The following is a 23,878-nucleotide window of genomic DNA, read 5'->3' as shown; positions in this document are numbered from 1 at the left end:
CTACTCCTGCTGTTTTTATGAATTGAACCTTCACTCTTTATACATTCTTCTCTTAATTCATTCTCTTTCAAGACCTTAACATTCCTCATTTTCCTGACTAAATCCTACTACTTGTAGACCTTTCAAACTGAATTGAAGATCATTAAGATTTCATGGGAAGAAAAACTTAGATTTCTCAATCAAATGTGTGATTTTCTTGGCCACATGGCCACATTTCTCTACCCAATTTGCAATCTTGCTTCAAAAATACATATGAAATAGATGTCTGTTCTAGGTATAGGTTAACGTACTGCTCCTCGGATGCTGCCTGAACTGCTGTGCTTTTCCAGCACCACTCTAATCTAGACTTTGGTTTCCAGCATCTGCAGTCATTGTTTTTACCTTGTCTCCTTCAACCAGTAAAGGGTCATTTAGTTAAATGCCGTTTTGCCCCATATCGGTGTCCTTCACCTCCCTGTTTCTAAATTGCTCTGACTCCAAGGACTCTAGAATGTTTTGTTAGCACTGACTGTAGTTGGGGATTCCTGCTGACCCTAACCTCTGGAGTGTCAAGGGTTCACTTGGAGAAGTCTGCTCTTTACTTCTTCCCTATTTTGCCTTATAGCCTAATTCACTTTAACATTCAGGTCAAGAGGACATAAGGTAAAGCAGTCTTGAGGTCAAGCCAAGAATAATCAGCACTAACTGTTGAGACCTCTACATAAGAATCTACCTACCTCCACCTTGAAAATGTTCAATCACTCCACCTACACCACCTTCTGTAACGGAGTTCCAAAGTTGCACAATTCTGTGAGAGAAATTCACCTGTGTTGTAGAATTCCATATTTTTAAATGCCCTTTAGTTCTGGACTCCCTTCAAAAAGGATGTATCATTTCCATATCTACCTCGTCAAGACCATCTTATGTACTTAAATTAAGTCACCCTTCACTCTTCCAAACTCCGATGGAAATGAACCCAACCTGTCCTTTCTGTCCTGTAAGACAACCCACTTATTACAATCTGGTAAACCTGCGCTGAATTGCTTCCAACATATTTACATCTTTAAATAAGGAGACCATAACTGTATACACAGTTAGAGATGTGGTCTCACCAATGCCCTGTAAAACTGAAGAATAATATACTCTTATTTTCAATTTCTCTTGTCCCATTAGCCTTTATACTTACTGTACTTGCAAACCAATATTTTGTGACCCATGCACTAGACCATTTGGATCCTTCAGTCCATCAGTCTTTGTGATGTGCAGTCTACATATATGACCTAAGGTGGTCATTCGTGATTCTCAGAAGTGCCCAATCTACCTCATGATTTGGAGATGCCAGTGGTGGACTGGGGTGTACAAAGTTTAAAAATCACACAACACCAGGTTAAAGTCCAACAGGTTTATTTGGAAGCACTACCTTTCGGAGCTCTGCTCCTTCAGGTGCTTGTGGAGCATAAGATCATAAGAATTTATAACAAAAGTTTATAGTGTGATGTAACTGAAATTCTATATTGAAAAAGACCTGGATTGTTTAAGTCTCTCATCTTTTAGAATGAACACGTTGGTTTCAGTTCTTTCATATGTAAATCTTAGAACTTTTTTAAAAGTTACATTTTCAAGTGAACTTTTAACAATTGGTGTCATGTTGGCTCAGATGATGCATTCAAGGCCTGAAGTGCCCTGTGTGAAACGGTCTGTGCCACAATGGTCAGACTGATTCTAATCTAAAAAACATTTACAGAACCTCACATGGAATCATGCAGTTTCTGAGCAAAATAAAATGTAACTCTGCAAGTACAAATTCACCCCGTGTGTGTGTGTGTGTGTGTGTGTGTGTGTGTGTGAGTGTAAAGGGGATTACATCTGTGAGAAGGTGAGTGTGGGAGTGTATGTGTGAGCGTATGAGAGATGGTTTGCATGAGTGTCTGTAGGAGTGTCTGTGTATGTGTGTAGTGAAGTGGGGTCACCTGTAGTGTGACATGAACCCAAGGTCTCAAGGTTGAGGCCATCCTTATGGGTACAGAACTTGGCTATCAGCCTCTGCTCGGCCACTTTGTATTGTTGCCTGTCCCGAAGGTCCAAGATCGTATGTCCCTGACCGCTGAAATGTTCTCTGACTGGGAGGTAACACTCCTGTCTGTTGATTGTTGTGCGGTGTCCGTTCATCTGATGCTATAGCCACTGCTTGGTCTCGTCAATGTACCATGCCTCAGGATATCCTTGCCTGCAGCGTATGAGATCGACAACGTTGGCTGAATCGCACAAGTACCTGCCATGTACATGGTGAGAGTTGTCCCCAGGCATAATGGTGGTATCAGTGTTGACTCTCTGACACGTCTTGCAGTGTCTGCCGTGACAAGGCTGTATGGTGTTGTCCTGAAAGCTGGGCAGTTTGCTACAAACAATGATCTGTTTGAGGTTTCGTGGTTGTTTAAAGGCAAGAAGTGGAGGCGTGGGGAAGGTCTTGGCAAGGTGCTCATTCTCATTGATAATGTGTTGCGTAGTTTTTCAGCTCCTGGGAAGTACTGGCCAACGAAGTCGATTGCAGCTTGTGTCTGTCTCCTGAGGAGGTCATTACAGTTTCTCACTGTGGCATGTCAGAACTGGCAGTTGATGAGTTGAGCATCGTATCCAGTTCCTGTGAGGGCATCCTTGAATACTTCCAGGTGCCTGTCACATTCCTCCTCATCTGAACAGATCTTGTGTATGCATAGGGCTTGTCCATGGGGGATTGCTGTTTTAATAGTTTTGGGTGGAAACTGGAGAAGTGTAGCATCGTGACGTTATCCCTGGGTTTGCGGTAATGAGGTGCTGAGGTGCCATCCTTGATAGAGATGCATATGTCCAAGAATGAGACAGATTAGAGAGTAGTCCTTGGTGAGTTTGACGGTGGGATGAAACTCGTTGATATCACTGTGTAGTTTTTTTCAGTGACTCTTCGCCAAAGGTCCAGAGGAAGGAAATGCTGTCAATGTATCGTGTTGACTGGAGGTCCTGCATAGAGAAGAAGTCTTGTTCAAATCAGTGCATGAACATGTTGGCATATTGGTGTGCAAATTTGATCCTCACAGCTGTTCCATCTGGATGAAGAACTGGTTGTCAAAGGTGAAAATGTTGTGGTCGAGGATAAAGCGGATGAGTTGTAGGATGGTGCTCAGAGATTGGCAGTTGTTGGTGTTGAATACTGAAGCTATTGCTGCAATGCAGTCATTGTAGGGGATGCTGGAGTAGAGTGCTGAAATGTCCATTGTGATGAGGAATGTTCCTGGTTGCGGGTACTGAATTTATGTAAGAAATCTGTAGCTTCACGACAGAAGCTGAGGGTCCCCTGTGCAACTGGTTTCAAGATGCCTTCGACATTGCCAGAGAGGTTCTCACACAGGGTTCCATTGCCTAATATGATGGGATGTCCTGGTGTGTTGGCTTTGTATCTTCAGAAGGCAGTAGAAGTCACCTATGCGAGAAGTACGAGGGATGAGGGCATGTGGGGAACTCTGAAGGTCTGGATCCAAAGTCCCTATCAATGAGTTTAGTTCACAGCTGTGATCTTTGGTTGGATCAGCTGGTAGTTGCCTGTAGTGTTCCTGGTTGTTCAATTGTCAGTAATCTGCTCTATTCTGACAGCGGCCCTCCGGTGGGGTCTAAGTTGACTCGTTTGGTTGCTCCTTTACGGATCCCTGTGATGACTGTTATGGTTCCTCGGTGGGCTCATTGGAATCACTGCTGGCATCTTAAAGGAATTCCCGGAGTCTCATTTATCTAATGAATTCCCCAGTGTCTGCTGAAATATCCATATTTTGGTGGTGAGGCACCACCTACACACATACTCCTACAAAGAGAGAGAGAGAGACATATGTATACACACACACACACACACACACACACACACACACACACACACATGCGCACTCTCTGTCTCTGTCTGTCTGTCTGTCTGTCTCTCTCTCTCTCTCTCCCTCTCCCCTACAGACATACACACTCACACAGACTCTCTCTCATATGCTCACACGTACATTCCCACACTCACATGCACCCTCTCACAGACATGTATACCCCTTTACACTCACACTCATTCACATGTATACCCCTTTACACTCACACTCATTCACATGCACACACTCACAGACACTCCTAAACCCTTCCCTCCTCTCTTCCCCCCCACCCCCCACCCCCCCACCATACCCACACCCATATGTTTGTGGAGTGCATTTGTACTTGCAGATTTACATTTTATTTTGTTCAAAAACTGCTTGAATTGATGTAAGATTCTGGAAAGCCGTTCTTTAGATTAGAATCAATCTGAATGTTGTGGCACAGACAGTGTTACGCAGGGCACCTCACACCTACAATGCATTATCTGGGCCGACATAACACTAATTGTTAAAGTTCACTTGAGAATGTAACTTCTAAAAGTCCTGAGACTTACATTTAAAGAACTAAAACTGACATGTTCGTTCTAAAAGATGAAAGCTTAATAAACAATCCAGGTCTTTTTTGATAAATAATTTCAGTTATATCACACTGTAAACGTTTGGTATAAATTCTGTGTCTTACGATCTTATACTCCACAACACCTGACGAAGGAGCAGTGTTCCGAAAGCTCGTGCTTCCAAATAAACCTGTTGGATGATAACCTGATTATAACCTGGTGGTTATAATTTTTAACGGTGGTAATTTTTAACAATCTATGTCAGATTACCTGGAAGGCCAAGGTATTTAAAATGTTTGAGCTATAGGTGAACTTAGCTGTTTATCACTGCTATTATGAATTAACACTTACTAATAAGTTAATATTGCTACAGTCTGCACTTCCCTTTCACGCTGTGTAAATATCACACTTCCCCTTAACTTGATATTCTTGCAAAATATCCAAATGAATTCAAAATGAAAAGCCTCATCAAAATAGTCTTTCAGCAGTGCTCAAATTATGCTACCAAAGTATTGTTTGCATGCTTGAGATTATTAACTGAGATTTTGCTTTATATTTCAGCATCTGGCTTCTCATGATCAGCAGAACCTCTTTCCTAATTCTCTCATTGGTTTTGGTACTCAGTGAACCATGAGCACTGAATGTTCTGCTTGCACTGGAAGTTCTCCAGCCAAGAGCAGAAGTTCCAAACCCTAGCACTGAGCAGACAATGAGCTCTTGCTCTTTGCTGCAGAGAACAGTGTCAATCGCCCTGGCTATACTGGCCTCCACTACCTGTATACAGTACTCCTTTTTGCTATCTCTGTTTGAATGTCTTCCTGTAGCATGCTGTTGGGAACAGGTAGCATATTCACCCTACAACCCTTGCTCTAATCCAAACAAGGCTACAAAAACTCAAACATGTTGAACAATTACAAAGGCTGAGGCTCCTGCTCACTTAGATATACCTAACATGTTCGAGGGTAAAAATCACACAACACCAGGTTGTAGTCCCAATAGGTTTAATTGAAAGCACTAGCTTTCGGAGTGCTGCTCCTTCAACCACCAGATGGTTCCATCCCAGAGAGTGGAGCACAAGGTCTGGACTGACACTTCACTGCACTACCGATGGACTGCTGGGGTATTGGATACGCAAACTTTTCAGATGGAATTGTAAATTGAGGCTAAATATCATTTATCTATTAATCTGTGGAATATGGTCATATGGGACCAACATCCTTGAAGTAAATTTTCTGGTCCTCATCTCCTTAGAGTGGAGCGATTAGATGGGAAAGGTGTTGGACAGGTCTTGCCTTGCTGAGTTGGAGGTTTGGGACTAGGATAATGTGGAGGGAGGGGAAATGAAGGAACTGGTGAAATTCACATTGATCCCATGTGCTTGGAGGTTCCCGAGGTGGAATAAAAGACATCCTTCCTCCAGGCAGCAGGTGGTAAGAGTTTGGTGATGGAGGCAGCCCAGGTTGGCATGGACCAGTTTAGGCTGAGGGGCCTGTCTCTGTGCAGTAGGATTCTGACTTTATAGCTCTATCTGTCACCATTTGCAATTTTTAAAAAATGCCATTTTGTTTATTTCTTTACTGCAGAGTGGTTTTGAGTTTTTATATAAAAAAGTTTAACACTGTTTTAATTTCTCCTCAGCCATATTGGAAGAATGTCACTAAGCAAACATTCCTACTGGTCATACATGGCCAAAGCCCTTTAGTGAAATCCAAACATGTTTTTGCCACTTTAGAATTAAATAATACAATAGAAATGGTTGCCTGTCTGGAGTTTTATATTAAGTCAAAGGCTGAGGCATTACTAAGAAACTGATTGCCATCTTGTGGTCAAGAAATGAAGCAGTTCTGGAGATGACATTGTTGACTCTACTTTCTTGCTGCAAATAACTATTGTATCTGAATTTGCTTTGTGAAAGCTTGTTTGCAGAATTTTTGTTTGCCTTTTTTTTCTGGCAGTGATTCATTCACTGCCATGTTACTGCCTCGAAAGTTACTCTCTGTAGTCAGACAATGAGAGATATGGAAGTAGAAGTTATTTATTCGTCTGGCTGAGGTGGATCACCAAGTAGCAGTCCTTTCCACCCCTTAGCCAGATGTGAAACCTTGATGCCAACTGAGCTATGTGGGTTTGAATTAATCAAACTGTTGTAATTCTAAATGTTACAATGCTCCATCTACACGCCTTGGTAGCTTTCCTAGATACAATCTAATAGGAAAACCACATCCAGATTGTTCACAACAACAATAAGCACCTTTTAAAGAAGTGAAACATTCCAAGGCACTTCACAAAAGCTTAATCTGGCAAAAAAAATAATCAAGCATGAGGAGATATTCAGACAGGTAACCAACTGCTTGGTCAACAGGTTTTTAAGCAATGTCTTAAAGGGCAGAGAGCTCCAGTGGAGAAAAGTTTGGTGGAGAATTCTAGTTTAGAGCCTAGATGCCAGAAGGCAGGTTTATTATAAATTTAGTGGGCCAGGTTATTAATTATGCATCTGCAGGTATTGGTTTTCAGTTGAATGAACATTGATTCTTTAACAAATCAAGAAGTTTACTAATTTTAATCAGCAAGATTGTTAACAAAAATACAAAAAATGATGTTAACAAAAAATGTTAACAAAAATGATGAAAGCTGCAGGTTTGAGATACAATGAACATTATGAATACTGTTGCTACATACCTAGATGCAAAATGCTTGACTGTTGAGCTTTACATTTTGATTGTGAAGTATAATGTGGATGGATGTGAATTTATCCAATTTGGTAGCAAACACTTTGAAAGATAGGTTATTGTATGAAAAGGCGGATGTAGATTGGAAAAGGTGGGATTTGTGTATCCTTATACACAGTTGCTGAAAGTAAGCAGGCAAGTGGAGCAGAAGGTGAAGAAGGCATGTAGTATGTCGGCCTTCAGAGTGAGAGGATTTGAGTGTTGGAGTAGAATATCTTGCTGCAATTTTACAGGGTGATAGTGAGACAGCATTTGGAATATTGTGCAGGGGGTTGGGATGGGGGGGGTGGGGGGGGGGGGGGGTGCTGAGGAACCTAGAAAAACTTTAACATGTCTTGATTGGGCCAACGCATAATGGATGTTCCCAATGACCAGGAAGTCCAGAACTAGAAGTCACAATCTAAGGATATGGGGTAGGCCATTTAGGATTGAGATGAGAAATTTCTTCTCAAGCCTATGTAAATCTGTGCCATAGAAAGTTATTGAGGCCAAAACATTGAATGTTTTCAAGAAGAATTTAGATATAGTTCTTCAGGCCAAAGGTATGAAGGAGTATACAGCAACAGCAGGATCAGCAATGAACATTTTGAATGGTGGAGCAGTGTTGAAGGGCTGAATGGTTTACTCCTGCTCGTATTCCTATGTAACGCAGCCACAAGATAAGGTACGACATCATAATCTAGCAACAAAAGTTTGAACAGTTTACATCAAAGATGGGGAAAATATTTGAGAATTATTTTGTTGTGTAAGTTAAGTTATGACATTAGTTAACACTGGTAAGTAGATGTACAAAGAAATGTGAACAAAAACAGAAATTCAAGGTTTGCATAAAGATTTGTAGCTCGGGTGCCAGTTGCTGTGGTTGTGGGTATGTTTGCCGAGCTGGGAAGTTAATTTGCAGACATTTTATCCCTTATCTAGGTAACCGTCTTCAGTGCTTTGGAGCCTCCTGTGAAACAGAACAGTTCTGAGGAAGGATCACCCGACCTGAAATGTTAACTCTGATTTCTCTTCACAGGTGCTACCTGACCTGCTGAGCTTTTCTAGCAATTTCTTGTTTCTGATCTATTGCATCCGCAGTTCTTCCAGTCTTTGTACAAAGAAATGTATTGTGTGGTAAATCCTGCACTGTTCATACTGTAAACCTGAAATATATGAAGAAAATGCTTGAAGTATTGAGCAGGTTCGGTAGTATTCGTGGTGAGAGAAACTGAGCTAACCTTTCAGGTTGATCGTTCACCAGGACAGTTTCTATTTTTTTTACTTATGAATGATTGTTCATTTAAAAGGTACCTTTCTCATTCTCACAAGATCCTAAAACGCTTCACACCAGTGGAGTATTTTTCCCTACTGTCATGGTAATGTAGGAAATGATCATTTAACATACAGTGATGTCCAATACAGAACAATGCAGTAATGGCAGATAATCTCTTAAGGACATAAGAACAGGAGTAGGCCACTAAGTCAATCGAGCCTTCATGTTTGATTAAACATTTCAATGTCTTTTACCTCCCCTATCCCCATAACCTGTTCCTCCATTGATAATCAAATAAATATCAACCTCTTCTTTAAATATACTCGAAGACTGAGCTTCCAAGCTCTTTGAGGAAGACAACTCCAAAGATGCACCATGCTCTTGAGTGCAGAATGTTCTCTTCATCTCAGACCTCAAATGGCATTCCCCTTATTTTTATGTCATGTTCCCTGTTCTGGACTGTCCAAACAGAGGAAACATCTTGCTTGCATCAACTATTTGTATTCCATTAAGTATTTTGTAGATTTCAATGAGTTCACCTCTCATTCTTCAAAACTATAGATAATACAAGCCTAATTTGTCCAGTTGATAGAACAGTGTCACCATCTTGCGAAGACATCTGGTAAACTTTCATTGTACTCCCTGTATGGCGATAACATCTTTGAGATACTTCAGAGTCCAGTCTAAGTAGGCTCCCATATAATTCCTATTCCTGATGAAGGGCTTATGCCTGAAATGTTGACTGTCCTGCTCCTGACCTGCTATGCTTTTCCAGCACCATACTTTTCAACTCCTATATAATTGAAGCAGGACTTCAATACTGCTGTATCAAATCCTCTTGCAATAAAGACTAATATTGCACTAACTTTTCTAATAGTTTGCCACAGCTCCATGTTAGTCTTATCAACAGGAATACCATTGTCACAGAGTTTGGGGCTCTACTAAGTGCACATTGTTCATTGGTAGTTTCTTCCATTGGTCTTCAGTTCCTTTCTTTCCTCTGGTGCTTCTCAAAAAAACAGGCTAGATGTGTCACTGAAAGTAATTAAGGAAAAGACAGTCTTCTATTTTTAACTGCATTTTTCTTTTGAATTAATGAATCAATAATTACTTAATCTGGGATTCCTGGGCTTCCAGTATTCTACCAGATGAAACAATTCAAAGAACCACAAAAGAAGTTCTGTTGTTTATGGGCCAGGAGGAGCAGAAGCATTCCTCCGAAATGCAGCAAATTTATCACAACGTGATCTGACCCTCTCAGTCTCTGATTATCAATCCCCTACAGTATCCCCTAGCTATCTATAACTCATTCTTCTTCCCTCCCAGCGGTCTCTGGCTCATTGATCCCTGCCATTCTGTCAGTTAGTGACCACAATTTGGTTATGTTTACTTTAGCAATGGAAAGGGATTTGTATATAATGCAGGGCAAGAGTTATTGCAGTGGGTGGGTGGGGGCAGGGCGCAATTATGGCACAATTAGGCAAGATATCGGATGGGGAAGGAAATCGCAGAGAATGGGCACAATTGACGTGGAGCTTATTCAACGAACAGTTACTGCGTGTCCTTGATAAGTATATACCTGTCAGGCAGGGAAGAAATGGTTGAGTGAGGGAGCCGTGCTTTACTAAAGAAGTTGAATCTCTTGTCAAGAGGAAGAAGAAGGCTTATGTTGGATGAAGTATGAAGGCTCAGTTAGGGTGCTTGAGTTAGCCAGGAAAGACTTAGAGAGCAAAGAAGAGCCAGGAGGGGATGTGAGAAGTTGTTGGCACATAGGATTAAGGAAAACCCTAAAGGTTTCTATAGGTATATCAGGATTAAAAGAATGACTAGTGGAAGATTAGGGCCAATCAATGATAGTGGGAAGTTGTGCGTGGAGTCAGAGGAGATAGGAGAAGGGCTAAATGAATATTCTTTGTCAGTATTCACACTGGAAAAAAACAATTTTGTCAAGAGGATACTGGCTAAAAGACTGGACAGGATTGAGGTTCACAAGGAGGTGGTGTTAACAATTCTGAAAAGTGTGAAAATAGCTAAGTTCCATGGACCAGATGGGATTTACCCTAGCATTCTCTTAGAAAGCTGGGAGGAGATTGCAGAGCCTTTGCTTTGATCTTTATGTCGTCATTGTCTACAGGAATAGTGCCAGAAAACTGCAGGATAGCAAATATCCCCTTGTTCAAGAAGGGGAGCAGAGACTACTCTGGTAATTATAGACCAATGAGCCTTACTTGGGTTGTGGGTTAAGTGTTGGAAAGGTTATAAGAGATAAGATTTGTAATCATCTAGAGAGGGATAATTTGATTAAAGATAGTCAACATCATTCCTCACAAACCTTATTGAGTTCTTTGAGGTGGAGACCAAACAAGTGGATGAGAGTAAAGTGGTTGATATGGGTTTCAGTAAGGTGTTTGATAAGGTTCCCCACTGTAGGCTATTGCACAAAATACGGAGTCATGGGATTGAGAGCGTTTTAGTGGTTTTGAGCAGACGTTGGCTAGCTGAAAGAAGACAGAGGGTGGTGGTTAATAGGAAATGTTCATCCTGGAGTTCAGTTACTAGTGGTGTACCGCAAGGATCTGTTTTGAGGCCACAGCTGTGTGTCATATTTATAAATGACCTGGATGAGGGTGTAGAAGGATGGAAGTAAATTTGTGGATGACACTAAGGTCGGTGGTGTTGTGGATAGTGCTGAAGGATGTTGCAGGTTACAGAGGGGCATGGATAAGTTGCAGAGCTGGGCTGAGAGGTGGTAAATGGAGTTTAATGTGGAAAAGTGTGAGGTGATTCACTTTGGAAGGTGCAACAGGAATATAGAGTACTGGGCTAATGGTAAGATTCTTAGTAGTGTAGGTGAGCATGTAGAGCTCGGTGTCCATGTACTGTACGTAGATCCCTGAAAGTTGCCACCCGGGCTGATAGGAAGGCAATAGGGTGTATTCACTTTTATTGGTAGAGGGATTGAGTTTTGAAGCCACGAGGTCATATTGCAGTTGTACAAAACTCTGGTGCAGCCACACTTGGAGTAATGTGTACAGTTCTGGTCACTGCATTTTAAGAAAGATGTGGAAGCTTTGGAAAGAGTTCAGAGGAGATTTACTAGGATATTGCCTGGTATGGACGGAATGTCTTGTGAGGAAAGACTGAGGAATTTGAGACTGTTTTTGTTAGAGAGGTGATTTAATTGAGACATGTAATATGATCTGGGATTACATAGGGTGGACATTGAGAGCCTTTTTCCTCAGATGGTGATGGTGAGTATGACAGGACATAGCTTTAAATTGAGGGGTGATGGATATAAGACAGATGTCAGAGGTAGTTTCTTTATTCAGAGTGTAGTTGCGGCTTGGAATGCACTCCCTGCAACAGTCATAGACTCGCCAACCTTAAGAGCATTTAAATGGTCATTGGATAAACATATGGATGAAAATGGAATCGTGTTGGATAGATGGGCACCAGATTGGTTCCACAGGTCGGCGCAACATCGAGGGTTGAAGGGCCTGTACTGCGCTATAATGTTCTATGTTCCCTGTGCATCTCGCTTTTCACTGACTCTCTATCGCTCAAGCTATCTGAGGTTCCCCCTCCCACCCCCAACAGTCCCTGAATCCCTGAACTCTCATGCGCACACACACAGCTGTCCATGGCTTTACTCTCCCATCTCTGCCAGTACAGTCTCCTATTTCCTGGCCCAGGCACTATTTGAATTTCTTTTTCCTCCTCCTATCTATGACTTGCTGTTAGGAAGCTTCATTTCAATGTTAATGTTTGGAATGGAACAAATTTACCTTGATAACTTGATAGGAAAACTTGATTGTTTTTAAAATATGAGTTCTATAGGAAATCTTTCACCTCTTAAAAAAATAAGGGTCAAGGCTGTTGCTTGTGCTCATGGACTCTTGTTGTATAAATTGCATAAACCACTTGTACCAGTACATTATCTAAGCCATGTAGTGTTTGTGGAAGTTACATCATGGCTGCAAGATGTTGATGCCTGATCTCCGTTTTCAAAACCTTATGCTTATAATAAACAGGTCAGAATAAATTGTTCTTTGGTAACAATTTTTGAGTATGGTTCTTGGTGATTGAAATATTTAACAATAATTCTTTCAAATGGAGTTCAAGTAAAAGTCAACTGTATGTAAGTAAATTGTCTCAAATTTTCATGATCTACGTTTTTTTTTAAGATAACTGCACCCAAGTCTGCAGTCGCACTGACCCATGCTACTGCTGGGGTTATACAGCATGATGAGCATAAGGAGACTGACCAGCACAGAATGGAACATGCCACTGATGAAGTACAAAAACTCACATCTCCGGAAGAGAAATCAATACCAGTTCTGGTACCGCATGACACATTGTGTAGTGGCACTTCGAAAGCAGAACTTATGCTAAAATTAGATAAAGGGACAACACAAGAGAGAGAGACTGTTGTGACTGGCACAGTAGAAAGCAGTAATCAAGGGGATGCAATTGCAAAAACTAGTGTCAGGTCTGACCACAACAGAGATGACTCCCTCAATTCAGCTCAAGAAGTCAATAAATGTGAAGAAGATCATGTAATTTCTGGAGATGTAGCAAGTCAACTTGATGAAGAACAGTGCCCTTCAGGTAAAAATGAATCCATAAGTGACCAATTACATCCAGGCAATGGACATAGCTCAGTGGCACAACCAGAAACCTTGTCTTCTGTGCCAAACCAGGAAGGAAACAAATTTCCTGGTCCTCATTTGTCTAATATAACTCAGCCAGTAACATCAGGTGAAGTGGTCTCTGACAGAGAAAAAGATGCTTTACCTACTGTGGAATATACAAAGCTTGTAATGGATGGACTGCAAGAGAAACTGCATGATGTAGAAGAAAATGGCTTTTATAAGTACATTGAGGATGAGGTGGGTGAGTTACAGTCGTCTTCAAATATTTCATACGAATGTGTAAAAGAATTGCTTCACACCGTTGTTTCTGAGCAAGAAGACCACGCAGATAGTGTGGCAAATTATGGGTCCGAGAAAGGTTACATTTCTGAGATGATGCAGCGAAAGATTCAAGAACAGAATAATCTTTCAGAGCCAAGTGAACTCAGAAATGGAGATCTGCTTCACATCTTCACAGTTGGTGACAATTCACTGCACCCCAGGAAGGGTGAAGCCAAACCATCTCCACTCCGGCAAAGTCGCATACCAATCCTTGCATCAGATGTAGAAGCAGGTTCTGAATCATCTGTTCCTGTCTCAGCTAAAGAGAAACTGCTCCAGAAGAAAGCTCATCAAATAGACCTGACCAGGCAATTAACTGAAAAGCGACAACATACCTTCAGAACATCCCTTCTATGTGATCTGTCATCCACTTCCGAGAGATCCCTGGAGGAGAAAGTGTCTGTTCCATCAATGACTTTATCTGATGATGGAACTCATTCTGGACCTCCTCCAGTGAAAACTGAAATGGAACAACAATTGGGCAAACAGTTTGATGAAGACTGTCTAAGTAGTCTTCAATCTCGGCGGAGCAAAATCCCAAGACCTGTTTCATTGACCAATACTGAACAAATCCCCACATCAACCTCATCCCAGTTTATCCCAAGACCACCTCCTGGGAAGCCACCAACCAGGCCAAGTGTGGAGGTCAGGTGAGTGCCCTGACTTTGTTACTTGCCTTGTTAGCTTCATTCCAACCTTAATGTTTGGGATGGAACAAATTTAGCTTGATGATAACTTTGAACCAAAGCCTCTGTGATGTGAAGCAATGAAAGTTTTGAATTAATTACTTGAGTTTATCTTATAATAACTTCTGTGCATCCTACTGCATGGACATGAGAATATAAATACACACTCTTTGACACATTTAGTTAATCATTAAATCAGAATCTAAACAAATGGCTGACTTACCAACTACCTGAAAATCAGAAGTTTACATTCATTCTCAATTAGTTCCATTACTCAGTGCTTTTTCTCAGTGCCCTGCAGATGAAAGTGAATGATTAGGCATTTATCCCTTAAAAATGGAGATTTACTTGCATTTATGTAGTCTTTTCATGATCTTAGAGTAGTCCGAAATACTTCATAGTCTGTGAAGAGCCCTTTTATTTGAAAAGTTAGTTACTATTGTAAGGTAGAAAATATGATAGTCAAGACTCCAAGCAATATAATAATGACGGCTGAATTTGTTTTGAGTGCTGAGATGTTTGTGGCAAATTATGGGTCCAAAAAAGGTTACATTTCCGAGACAAGGCTGAGAAAGATTCAGGAACAGAATAATCTTTCAGAACCAAGTGAATTCAAAAATGGAAATCTGCTTCACGTTTTGACACCTGGTGACAATTCACTGTATCCCAGGATGGTTGAAATCAAACCATCTCATGGATAGACACGAGTGAGGTGCAGGAAGACTAGAGGTTGGCTAAAATGGTGCCATTATTTAAGAAAAGTGGTAATGAAAAGTCAGGGAGCTAGAGATTCGTGAGTCAGATGTCAGTGGAGGGGGATTCTGAGGGGCAGAATTTACACGTATTTGGAAAGGCAAGGGCTGATTAGGGGTGACCAACGTCGCTTTGTGCACGAGAAATCATGTTTCACTAACTTGACTGAGTTTTTTGAAGTGACAAAGAACATTGATGAAGGCAGAATGGTGGACGTTATCTATATGAACTTTTGTAAGGCGTTCAACAAGGTTCGGTCGACTTGTTAGGTTAGATCACATGAAATACAGGGAGATCTAGCCATTTGGATACAAAATTAGATCAAAGGTGTTATGGACCAGGTGAGACCCCCTCAAAATATTCTTAAGGTAGCCTAGACCCTAACTTCTTATTTTAAAGGCAGATGTGAAGTTGATATTCTGGATGTGATGCCACTTGGCTTTAAGCAAAACAGACTTTATTTAAACACGACAATTGAAAGACGAACAAAAGAAAACAGAATTTAGAATAATTTAACTGACCCAATACAGCAACGTAAGTAAGGAACTTTTCCAATTCCTGGAACATCTCATAAACAGACCCCCTGGCAAAAGATAAATTCAAACGCAGGTTCTTATAGGCCAACAAGATTTCAGAGAGAAAGTCAGCCAGGAATCATCTGCTAAAGCTTGGAACGTTTCTCTGTACTGCAGAGCTTCTCCATTACAGCTAAACCAGCAGCTTCTTACTATTACAACTAAACCAAACTAGAAAAAAAACGTGAATGGGGGGGAAACTGGCCACTCCCCTGCCATTTCAGCATCTCTTTATTTACAGCCTCTCTTGAGGAAAACCCAAGAACAAAATAACCTTTTTAAAGTGACAGCGTTGTTACACCTCCCCGGCACCTTAAAAACAATGAACCATCAATATACAAAGATTTAAAACCCCTTAGTCTTAATCTGTTAGTACACTACCAATACAGTTACACTGTATTGACTATAACCATGCAAGCGTACTTCCTTCTATGCCCGTTTGTTTACTCCTGCACTGAACACCTTCATTTTTTCATCCACATCTCAACAATGCATTGGCAATTATGTTTTCTCTTCCTGCCACTTGTATAATTTTAAAATTGAATGGCTGCAATGATAAGCTCCATCTAAACGGTCTGGAATTTTTGTCCTTGAATTTCTCCAAAAGCTTCAGTGGGTTATGGTAAGTATGTGATAATTGTCTCAGACACATTACTGGCAGCATAATGTTGTAATGCCAACACCAATGTCTCCTTCTCAACTGTCAAATACCTTGGTTAATGAATTTTCAATTTCCTGGAGAAACATCTGATAGGTCCTTCTATCTCCTCGTCATCTACTTTAATAGTACAGCCCTGACATCTACATCCCTTGCATCGATAGCCACCTGGAATGGCTTTGTGTAATTAGGTGTGGCTAATACTGAGGCCACAGCTTTCAGGCTATCTAATGCCTTCTGACAGTCTCCATCCACTGAAACTTCTTGGACCTCTTCAATAATTCAGTGAGTGGAGCAGCTACACTGCCAAAACTCAGTTCAAATTTCTGATAAAATCCACTTAATTCCAGGAATGCTCTCTTCGTTGATGGTATAGGAAACTCCCCAATAACTTTTGTTTACACGTTCCTTGGGGAGTGGCCCAGGAATTTTGACTTGGGCTTTGGCTAATTCACTCTTAGCCAGGTTTATCACCAAGCCTGCCTCCTGAAGTCGATCAAATAATTCTGATAAATTCTGCAAATATTCCTTCCATGTGTGACTAAAAAGCACCAGGTCATCGACGTATACCACACAGTTGGGTAATCCAGAAATTAGTTTATAGGTTAGTCTTTGAAATATGTCTGCATTTTTCATACAAAATGGCATGAGTTTAAATTGATACAGTCCATTCGGCGTTATAAAAGCCAAAATTGTCTTCGCTCCTTTGGATAAAGGAATTTGCCAGTACCCTCTGACTAAGCCTACCTTACAAATATAAGTTGCTAGTCCCACCTTCCAAACGTGGAATCGGATCTGAATCAGACTTTGTAACTGCATTGACTTTGCGATAGTCCACACGTAACCATTGGTTACCATCTGTTTTTACTATCACTATTACTATGGGTGAGCTCACTGCAACTCCCTTTAATTATGTTGTCTTGGAGCATGCATTCAATCTCTTTTTGAACCAGTGTCAACTTTCGAGGGTTAAGTTTATAAGAATGTTGCTTAATCAGAACAGCATTTCCTATATTTACATCATGCACAATTAGATTAATACTTTCCAGCTTATTCCCACATATTTCCCATGCAATAGCAATAACTTCTTCAAATCATTTCAATTTTCCTCTGATAGGTAACTCAATAATTTATCCCAATTTTTGACAACTTTCTCATTGTCCAATTTAATTTGAGGAATATGTAATTCAGAATCGTCTGAATTTGGTTCTTCTCTCTGCTGTAACTAGTAACACATTTTCCTTTTGCTTTCCTTCCCTATCAAAATACGTGTTGAGTATATTCACATGAAACACTCTGATATTTCTTTCTGTCTGGAGTCCTTATCAAACAGTAAACCTCACTCCATTTCCATTTGATTTGATAAGGTCCACTCAACCTTACATTTAACGATTCAGCTATCACTGGACGTTAACACTAATACTTTGTCTTCATTAGCAAATTAACGAGTTTTTGATTTCAATGTTTCATCATATATTGTGATATTTTTAAAAGTTGTCAAGCCAAAGCTCTATTAAACCATTCCCTAAAACATGACACACAATCCAAATATGTGGTCTCTGAATTCCGACTCAACAATTTTTCCTTGATCAATTTTAGTGGTCCTCTTACTTCATGCCCAAAAACTAATTCAAATAGATTGAATTTGGTTAATTCATTTGGTGCATCTCTCATGACAACAAATACAAATGGAATTCCTTTATTACAATCATCTGGATAGTCTTGACTATAAGCATGGTCTTTAATGTCTGATACCACCTTTCTGGTGCTCTGTCCAATTCTTGATGGTATGAAGTGGATTTGAATTGTTATTCCTAAGCCATTCATAACTTCCTTGAATAATTTTGATGTAAAATTTGACCCTTGATCTGATTGTATCTCTGTGGGTAGTCCATATCTCGTGAAAAATTTGAGTAACTCTTGTACAGTCCTTTTAGCTGTGATATTGTGCAAAAGAATGGCCTCGTAGAAATCTAGTGGACGCATCCATTATTGTTAACAAATACTGTTTTCTGTTTTTTGTCGTAGGTAGGGGTCCTATGCAATCAATTAAGACTCTTGTAAAAAAATTCCTCAAATGCAGGAATAGGTATTAAAGGTGTGGGTTTTATTACTGCTTGTGTTTTTCCAATTACCTGACATGTATGACATGTCTGACAAAACTCACTGACATCCTTGTGCAGCCCAGGTCAGTAAAAATGATTTTTTTTAAAATTTAGCTTGAGCTTTTCTGACCCCTAAATGATCTCCTACTGGCAATTCATGTACTACATGTGACGCCACCTTTCTGTAACCCACTGGTAATACAGCTTAATGAACTTCTGCCCAATTCTCATCTGCCTGAATATGTGATGGTCTCCATTTCCTGTTCAAAACTTCATTTTTAAGATAGTAGCATTCAGGGATAAACTCAGATTCCTCTTCTGTGTGCGCTTTTTGTTAGAATTGCTTAAGTTTTTCATCTTTTTGTTGTAACTCGGTTAATTCCTCTGAGCGGAGGAGAGAGTGAGGACTGGAGATCAGAGCCGAGAGTGTTGTGCTGCTTCAGCACCGGGGACCTTCTCAGCTGCCCCCCACCATCTCCCATTTATCTCTCATTCCCCCCCCCCCCCACCCCGGCCCACAAGCCTCATTCTTGATGAAGGGCTTATGCCCTAAACGTTGATTCTCCTGCTCTCAGATGCTGCCTGACCAGCAGCACCACACTCTCAACACTAATTTCTCTGAGCTAAAACTATCTACTTTGTCCTCCGCCTGTTTCTGTTTTGTCACAACCATTTGATCAGACATGGTTTCTGATAATTCTACTTCAACTTTCTTATCTGTATTCTTTGATTTATCCTCCTGTTCCAACTGGTGACTTTGTGAGCTTGTTTACCACGCAGTCAGGAAAAATCCCAGGATATACTTCCTATAATACCTCATTTGCCTGACTTTCCACTGGTTTTTCAATCACACTAGGCAACACTCCTACCTGTGACCCAGTGATATTGTTAACACGGACAAATTGTATTCCTGGAACCAAGAGTTCCTCCAGTAATCCGACCGTGGTTTCACTTTTCACTGGACATTCTAACCTCACTGCATGACTGAGCACTTCTTGTCCCACCATGAATTCCATGTACAAGCACTTTTTCTGGCAATAGTCCTTCTGAGTTACATATCTCCTCCTCTCTCAGCATCAAAGATTGACATGATCCTGTGTGTCTTAATACTGTAACTTCTTTACCTGCTCCTCCTGACCAATGTGAGTAAACATTGCCATTGCGAGTAAATAGTTTAAGAAGATCCGGCACCACCTCCTTAACCGACTTCTGACCAGGTTGTACATTCTGGTGCAGCTTTTCAGCGTCCACTGTCCTTTCCTTTATCACTTCAACAAAATTCACTGGTTATCCTACATTTGCCTTCCCAGCGCTTTTTCTAATTTCAAGTAGGCCACTTGAAGTTCAAGTGGCCTACTTCATTGTGAAAACACAGGAGCTTTTTAACTTGTCTTTCCCCTTCATGGGGTCCTCTTTACCATGTGGTAAGTTATCATTAAGATCTTCACCAAGATCTACTTTTCCTTTACCACGTGAGTATTTCTCCTTCCCCAATTTTTATCCCTCAGAGATTGAATTTGATGTTGGAAGCCAAACTTTGATTTATAAACCAACTCATAATCATCAGCCATTTCAGCTGCTAATCTTGCCATTTTGACTCTCTGCTCTTCCACATGAGTTCTCACTATTTCATGAAGTAAATTTTTGAACTTCTCCAAAATAATCGTCTAAGAGTGCCATATATTTGATTTTGTTTTAATGCCCTTATCCACCTATCAAAATTGCTTTGTTTGATCCTTTCAAACTTGACCTGGGTCCCTCCTCAGATTCCTGAAACATTGTTTGTAGGATTCCAGCACAAGTTCATATGCACTTAAGATGGCTTTCTTCAGCCCCTCGTACTCCCCAGATACCTCCTGTGATACTGATGCACATACCTCAGTAGCTCTATCTATCAGCTTTGTTTGGATCAACAAAACCCATATGGTCACTCGCCACGTGCTTGGATATATTTAAACATATCCCCACCAGGCCTTCAGCTGATTTGTTTGCTCATCCTCACTATCCTCACTAAGTCTCCCTCTTACCCTCACCTCCATCCGTTTAAGCCAACTTTCCTATGTGCCAATTTCTGAAGTTCAAACTCTCTCTTTTTCTTCCTTTCCTCTCTTTATCCCTTTCTTCTGCTAGAGCCTTCCTCTCCTTTTTCTTTATTGTTCTACTCAAGCCATTCTGTCCTTTTCTTTTTCTTTTTGTTCTACTAGGGCGATTTGTTTTTTTTCTCTTTCCTCTGCTTTTAAAGGTAATTCAAACTGTTTCATTTCCGTCTCATATTCAAGCAGCCTCATTTGCAATTGAATTCTAGCCTTTTCCAAAGATTCCAATGGCAGTTCCAACAAATTTAAATGCTGAGCAAATGCTGTAATTACTTCCCCTTTTCTCCCAAATGAAGGCAACCTCCCCTCCAACTTGTCTGCCAATTTCAAGAGCTTTGCCTTGCTCACGTTTTTGTAAAACCCCAAAGTCACTTCATCCAGCCCAAGAAAACTCTTTGTGACTGAAAGAGCCATTACTTTACCAAGCACTGCTTAAACCAGCTGAAATAATCACTCGGAACGAAAGACCTACCACTCACTGCCTTGGAGTTCAACCACCCTGAATCCAAACTGGAATTATCAAATCAGCAAAATGCAACACCTCTCATTTAGCTGAATTAAACTCCATCTGCCACTTCTCTGCTCACTGGCCCCTCTTGTCAAGATCCTGTGTAATCTGAGATAACCCTCTTCGCTGTCCACTACACCTCCAATTTTGGTGTCATCTGCAAACTTACTAACTGTACTTCTTACGCTCGCATCCAAATAATTTATGTAAATGACAAAACGTAGAGGGCCCAGCACCGATCCTTGTGGCACTCCACTGATCACAGGCCTCCAGTCTGAAAAACAACCCTCCACCACCACCCTCTGTCTTCTACCTTTGAGCCAGTTCTGTATCCAAATGGCTCGTTCTTCCTGTACTCCATGAGATCTAACCTTTCTAATCAGTCTCCCATGGGGAACCTTGTCGAATGCCTTACTGAAGTCCATATAGATCACATCTACTGCTCTGCCCTCATCAATCCTCTTTGTTACTCCCTCAGAAAACTCAATCAAGTTTGTGAGACATGATTTCCCACGCACAAAGCCATGTTGACTATCCCTAATCAGTCCTTGCCTTTCCCAATACATGTACATCCTATCCCTCAGAATTCCCTCCAACAACTTGCCCACCACCGAGGTCAGGCTCACCGGACTATAGTTCCCTGGCTAGTCCTTACTACCCTTCTTAAACAGTGGCACCACGTTTGCCAACCTCCAGTCTTCTGGCGCCTCACCTGTGACTATCGATGATTCAAATATCTCAGCAAGAGGCCCAGCAATCACTTCTCTAGTTCCCACAGAGTTCTCTAGTACACCTGATCAGGTTCTGGAGATCTATCCACCTTTGTGTTTCAAGACACCCAGCACTTCCTCCTCTGTAATTTGGACATTTTGCAAGATATCACCATCTATTTCCCTACAGTCTATGTTTTCTCTATCCTTTTCCACAGCAAATACTGATGCAAAATGCTTTGTTTAGTTTAGTATCTCCCCCATTTTCTGTGGCTCCAACAAAGGCCACCTTGCTGATCTTTGAGGGGCCCTATTTTCTCCCTAGTTATCCTTTTGTCCTTAACGTATTTGTAAAAACCCTTTGGATTCTCTTTAATTCTATTTGCCAAAGGTATCTCATGTCCCCATTTCGCCCTCCTGCTTTCCCTCTTGAGTATACTCCTACTGCCTTTATACTCTTCTAAGGATTCACTCGATCTATCCTGTCTATACCTTACACATGCTTCCTTCTTTTTCTTAACCAAACCCTCACTTTCTTTAGTCATCTAGCATTCCCTACACCTACCAGTGTTTCCTTTCACCCTAACAGGAATATACTTTCTCTGGATTCTCATTATCTCATTTCTGAAGGCTTCCCATTTTCCAGCCATCCCTTTACCTGCAAACATCTGCTCCCAATCATCTTTTGAAAGTTATTGCCTAATACTTCAATTTAGAACTTCAACTTTTAGATCTGGTCTATCCTTTTCCATCACTGTTTTAAATCTAATAGAATTATGGTCGCTGGCCCCAAAGTACTCCCCCACTGACACCTCAGTCACCCGCCCTGCCTTATTTCCCAAGAGTAGGTCAAGTTTTGCACCTTCTGTAGTAGGTAGATCCACATACGGAATCAGAAAATTGTCTTGTGCACACTTAACAAATTCCCCTCCATCTAAACCCTTAACACTATGGCAGTCCCAGTCTATGTTTGGAAAGTTAAAATCCCCGACCATAATCACCCTGTTATTCTTACAGATAGCTGAGATCTCCTTACACATTTTGTTTCTCAATTTCCCTGTCTATAATACAATCCCAATAAGGTAGGTGATCATTCCTTTCTTATTTCTCCCAAATAAATTCCCTGGATGTATTTCCAGGAATATCCTCCGTCAGCATAGCTGTAATGCTATCCCTTGTCAAACACGCCACTCCCTCTCCTTCCTTGCCTCCCTTTCTATCCTTCCTGTAGCATTTCTAATCTGGACCATTAAGCTGCCAGTCCTGCCCATCCCTGAGCCATGTTTCTGTAATTGCTATGATATCCCAGTCCCATGTTCCTAACCATGCCCTGAGTTCATCTGCCTTCCCTGTTCGGCCCCTTGCATTGAAATAAATGCAGTTTAATTCATTAGTCCTACCTTGTTCTCTGCTTTGTCCCTGCCTGCCCAACTCGCTTCTGTTCTCAACTGTATCAGTCTCAGATTGACCTCTTTCCTCACTACCTCCCTGGGTCCCACCCACCCCCCACCCCCACCTTACTAGTTTAAATCCTCCCGAGCAGCTCCAGCAAATTTCCCTGCCAGTATATTAGTCCCCTTTCAATTTAGGTGCAATCTGTCCTTGTACAGATCACTTCTACCCTGAAAGAGATTCCAGTGATACAAAAATGTGAATCCTTCTTCCATACACCAGCTCCTCAGCCATGCATTCATCTACTGTATCCTTTTATTCCTGCCCTCACTAGCTCGTAGCACTGGGAGCAATCCAGATATTACTACTCTAGAGGACCTCCTTTTTAAGTTCCTGCCTAACTCTCTCTAATCTCCCTTCAGACTCTCAACCTTTACCCTTCCTATGTCGTTGGTTCCAATATGGACAATGACCTCTTGCTGGCCCCTCTCCACCGTGAGAACATTCTGCACCCTCTCTGAGACATCCTTGATCCTGGCATCAGGGAAGCAGCACACCATTCTGATTTTTTGCTGCTGGCAACAGAAACGTCTGTCTATACCTCGGACTAGAGAATCCCCTAACACAGTTGGTTTGTTCCAATTTCTATAGCATTCCATAAACAGACCACATGGTGAAAGGGAAATTCAAACACAGGTGCTTACAGTGAGGAGAGATTTCAGAGAGAAAGTCAGCCAGGAACCATCTGCTGAAGTTTGGAACCGTTCTCTGCACTGCAGCAGCTTCTCTACTACAGCTAAACCAGCAGCTTCTTACTGTTACAACTAAACCAAACTAGAAAAAACGTGAACGGGGGGATCTGGCCACTCCTCTGCCGTTGTAAAGTAGACATTTTGGCACCTCTCGAGGAAAAGAAAATCCAAGCACAAATAACCTTTTAAAAGTGACTGCATTGTCACTAAAATAGGAAAGTGGAGGTGGAGGATTGCTTTTCAGACTGGGTGCCGATGACCAGTGGTTTGCTGCA

The 23,878-nt window shown here is 41.2% G+C and overlaps 1 protein-coding gene across 3 annotated transcripts in view; it reads left to right on the top strand.

The window, feature by feature from the left end:
- Positions 1-23,878, top strand: part of LOC140476599 (tau-tubulin kinase 2-like) — a 299,170-nt gene that overhangs the window by 269,386 nt on the left and 5,906 nt on the right. For all 3 annotated transcript variants that reach the window (XM_072569438.1, XM_072569437.1, XM_072569436.1), the window contains one exon: positions 12,580-14,018. In XM_072569438.1, the coding sequence (XP_072425539.1) occupies positions 12,580-14,018 (1,439 nt within the window). The remainder of the gene's footprint in view (positions 1-12,579; positions 14,019-23,878) is intronic.

The sequence above is a fragment of the Chiloscyllium punctatum genome, chromosome 4 (genome assembly GCF_047496795.1).
Source record: "Chiloscyllium punctatum isolate Juve2018m chromosome 4, sChiPun1.3, whole genome shotgun sequence".
Classification (NCBI taxonomy): Eukaryota; Metazoa; Chordata; class Chondrichthyes; order Orectolobiformes; family Hemiscylliidae; genus Chiloscyllium; species Chiloscyllium punctatum.
This window is presented reverse-complemented; position numbering and strand designations above follow the sequence as displayed.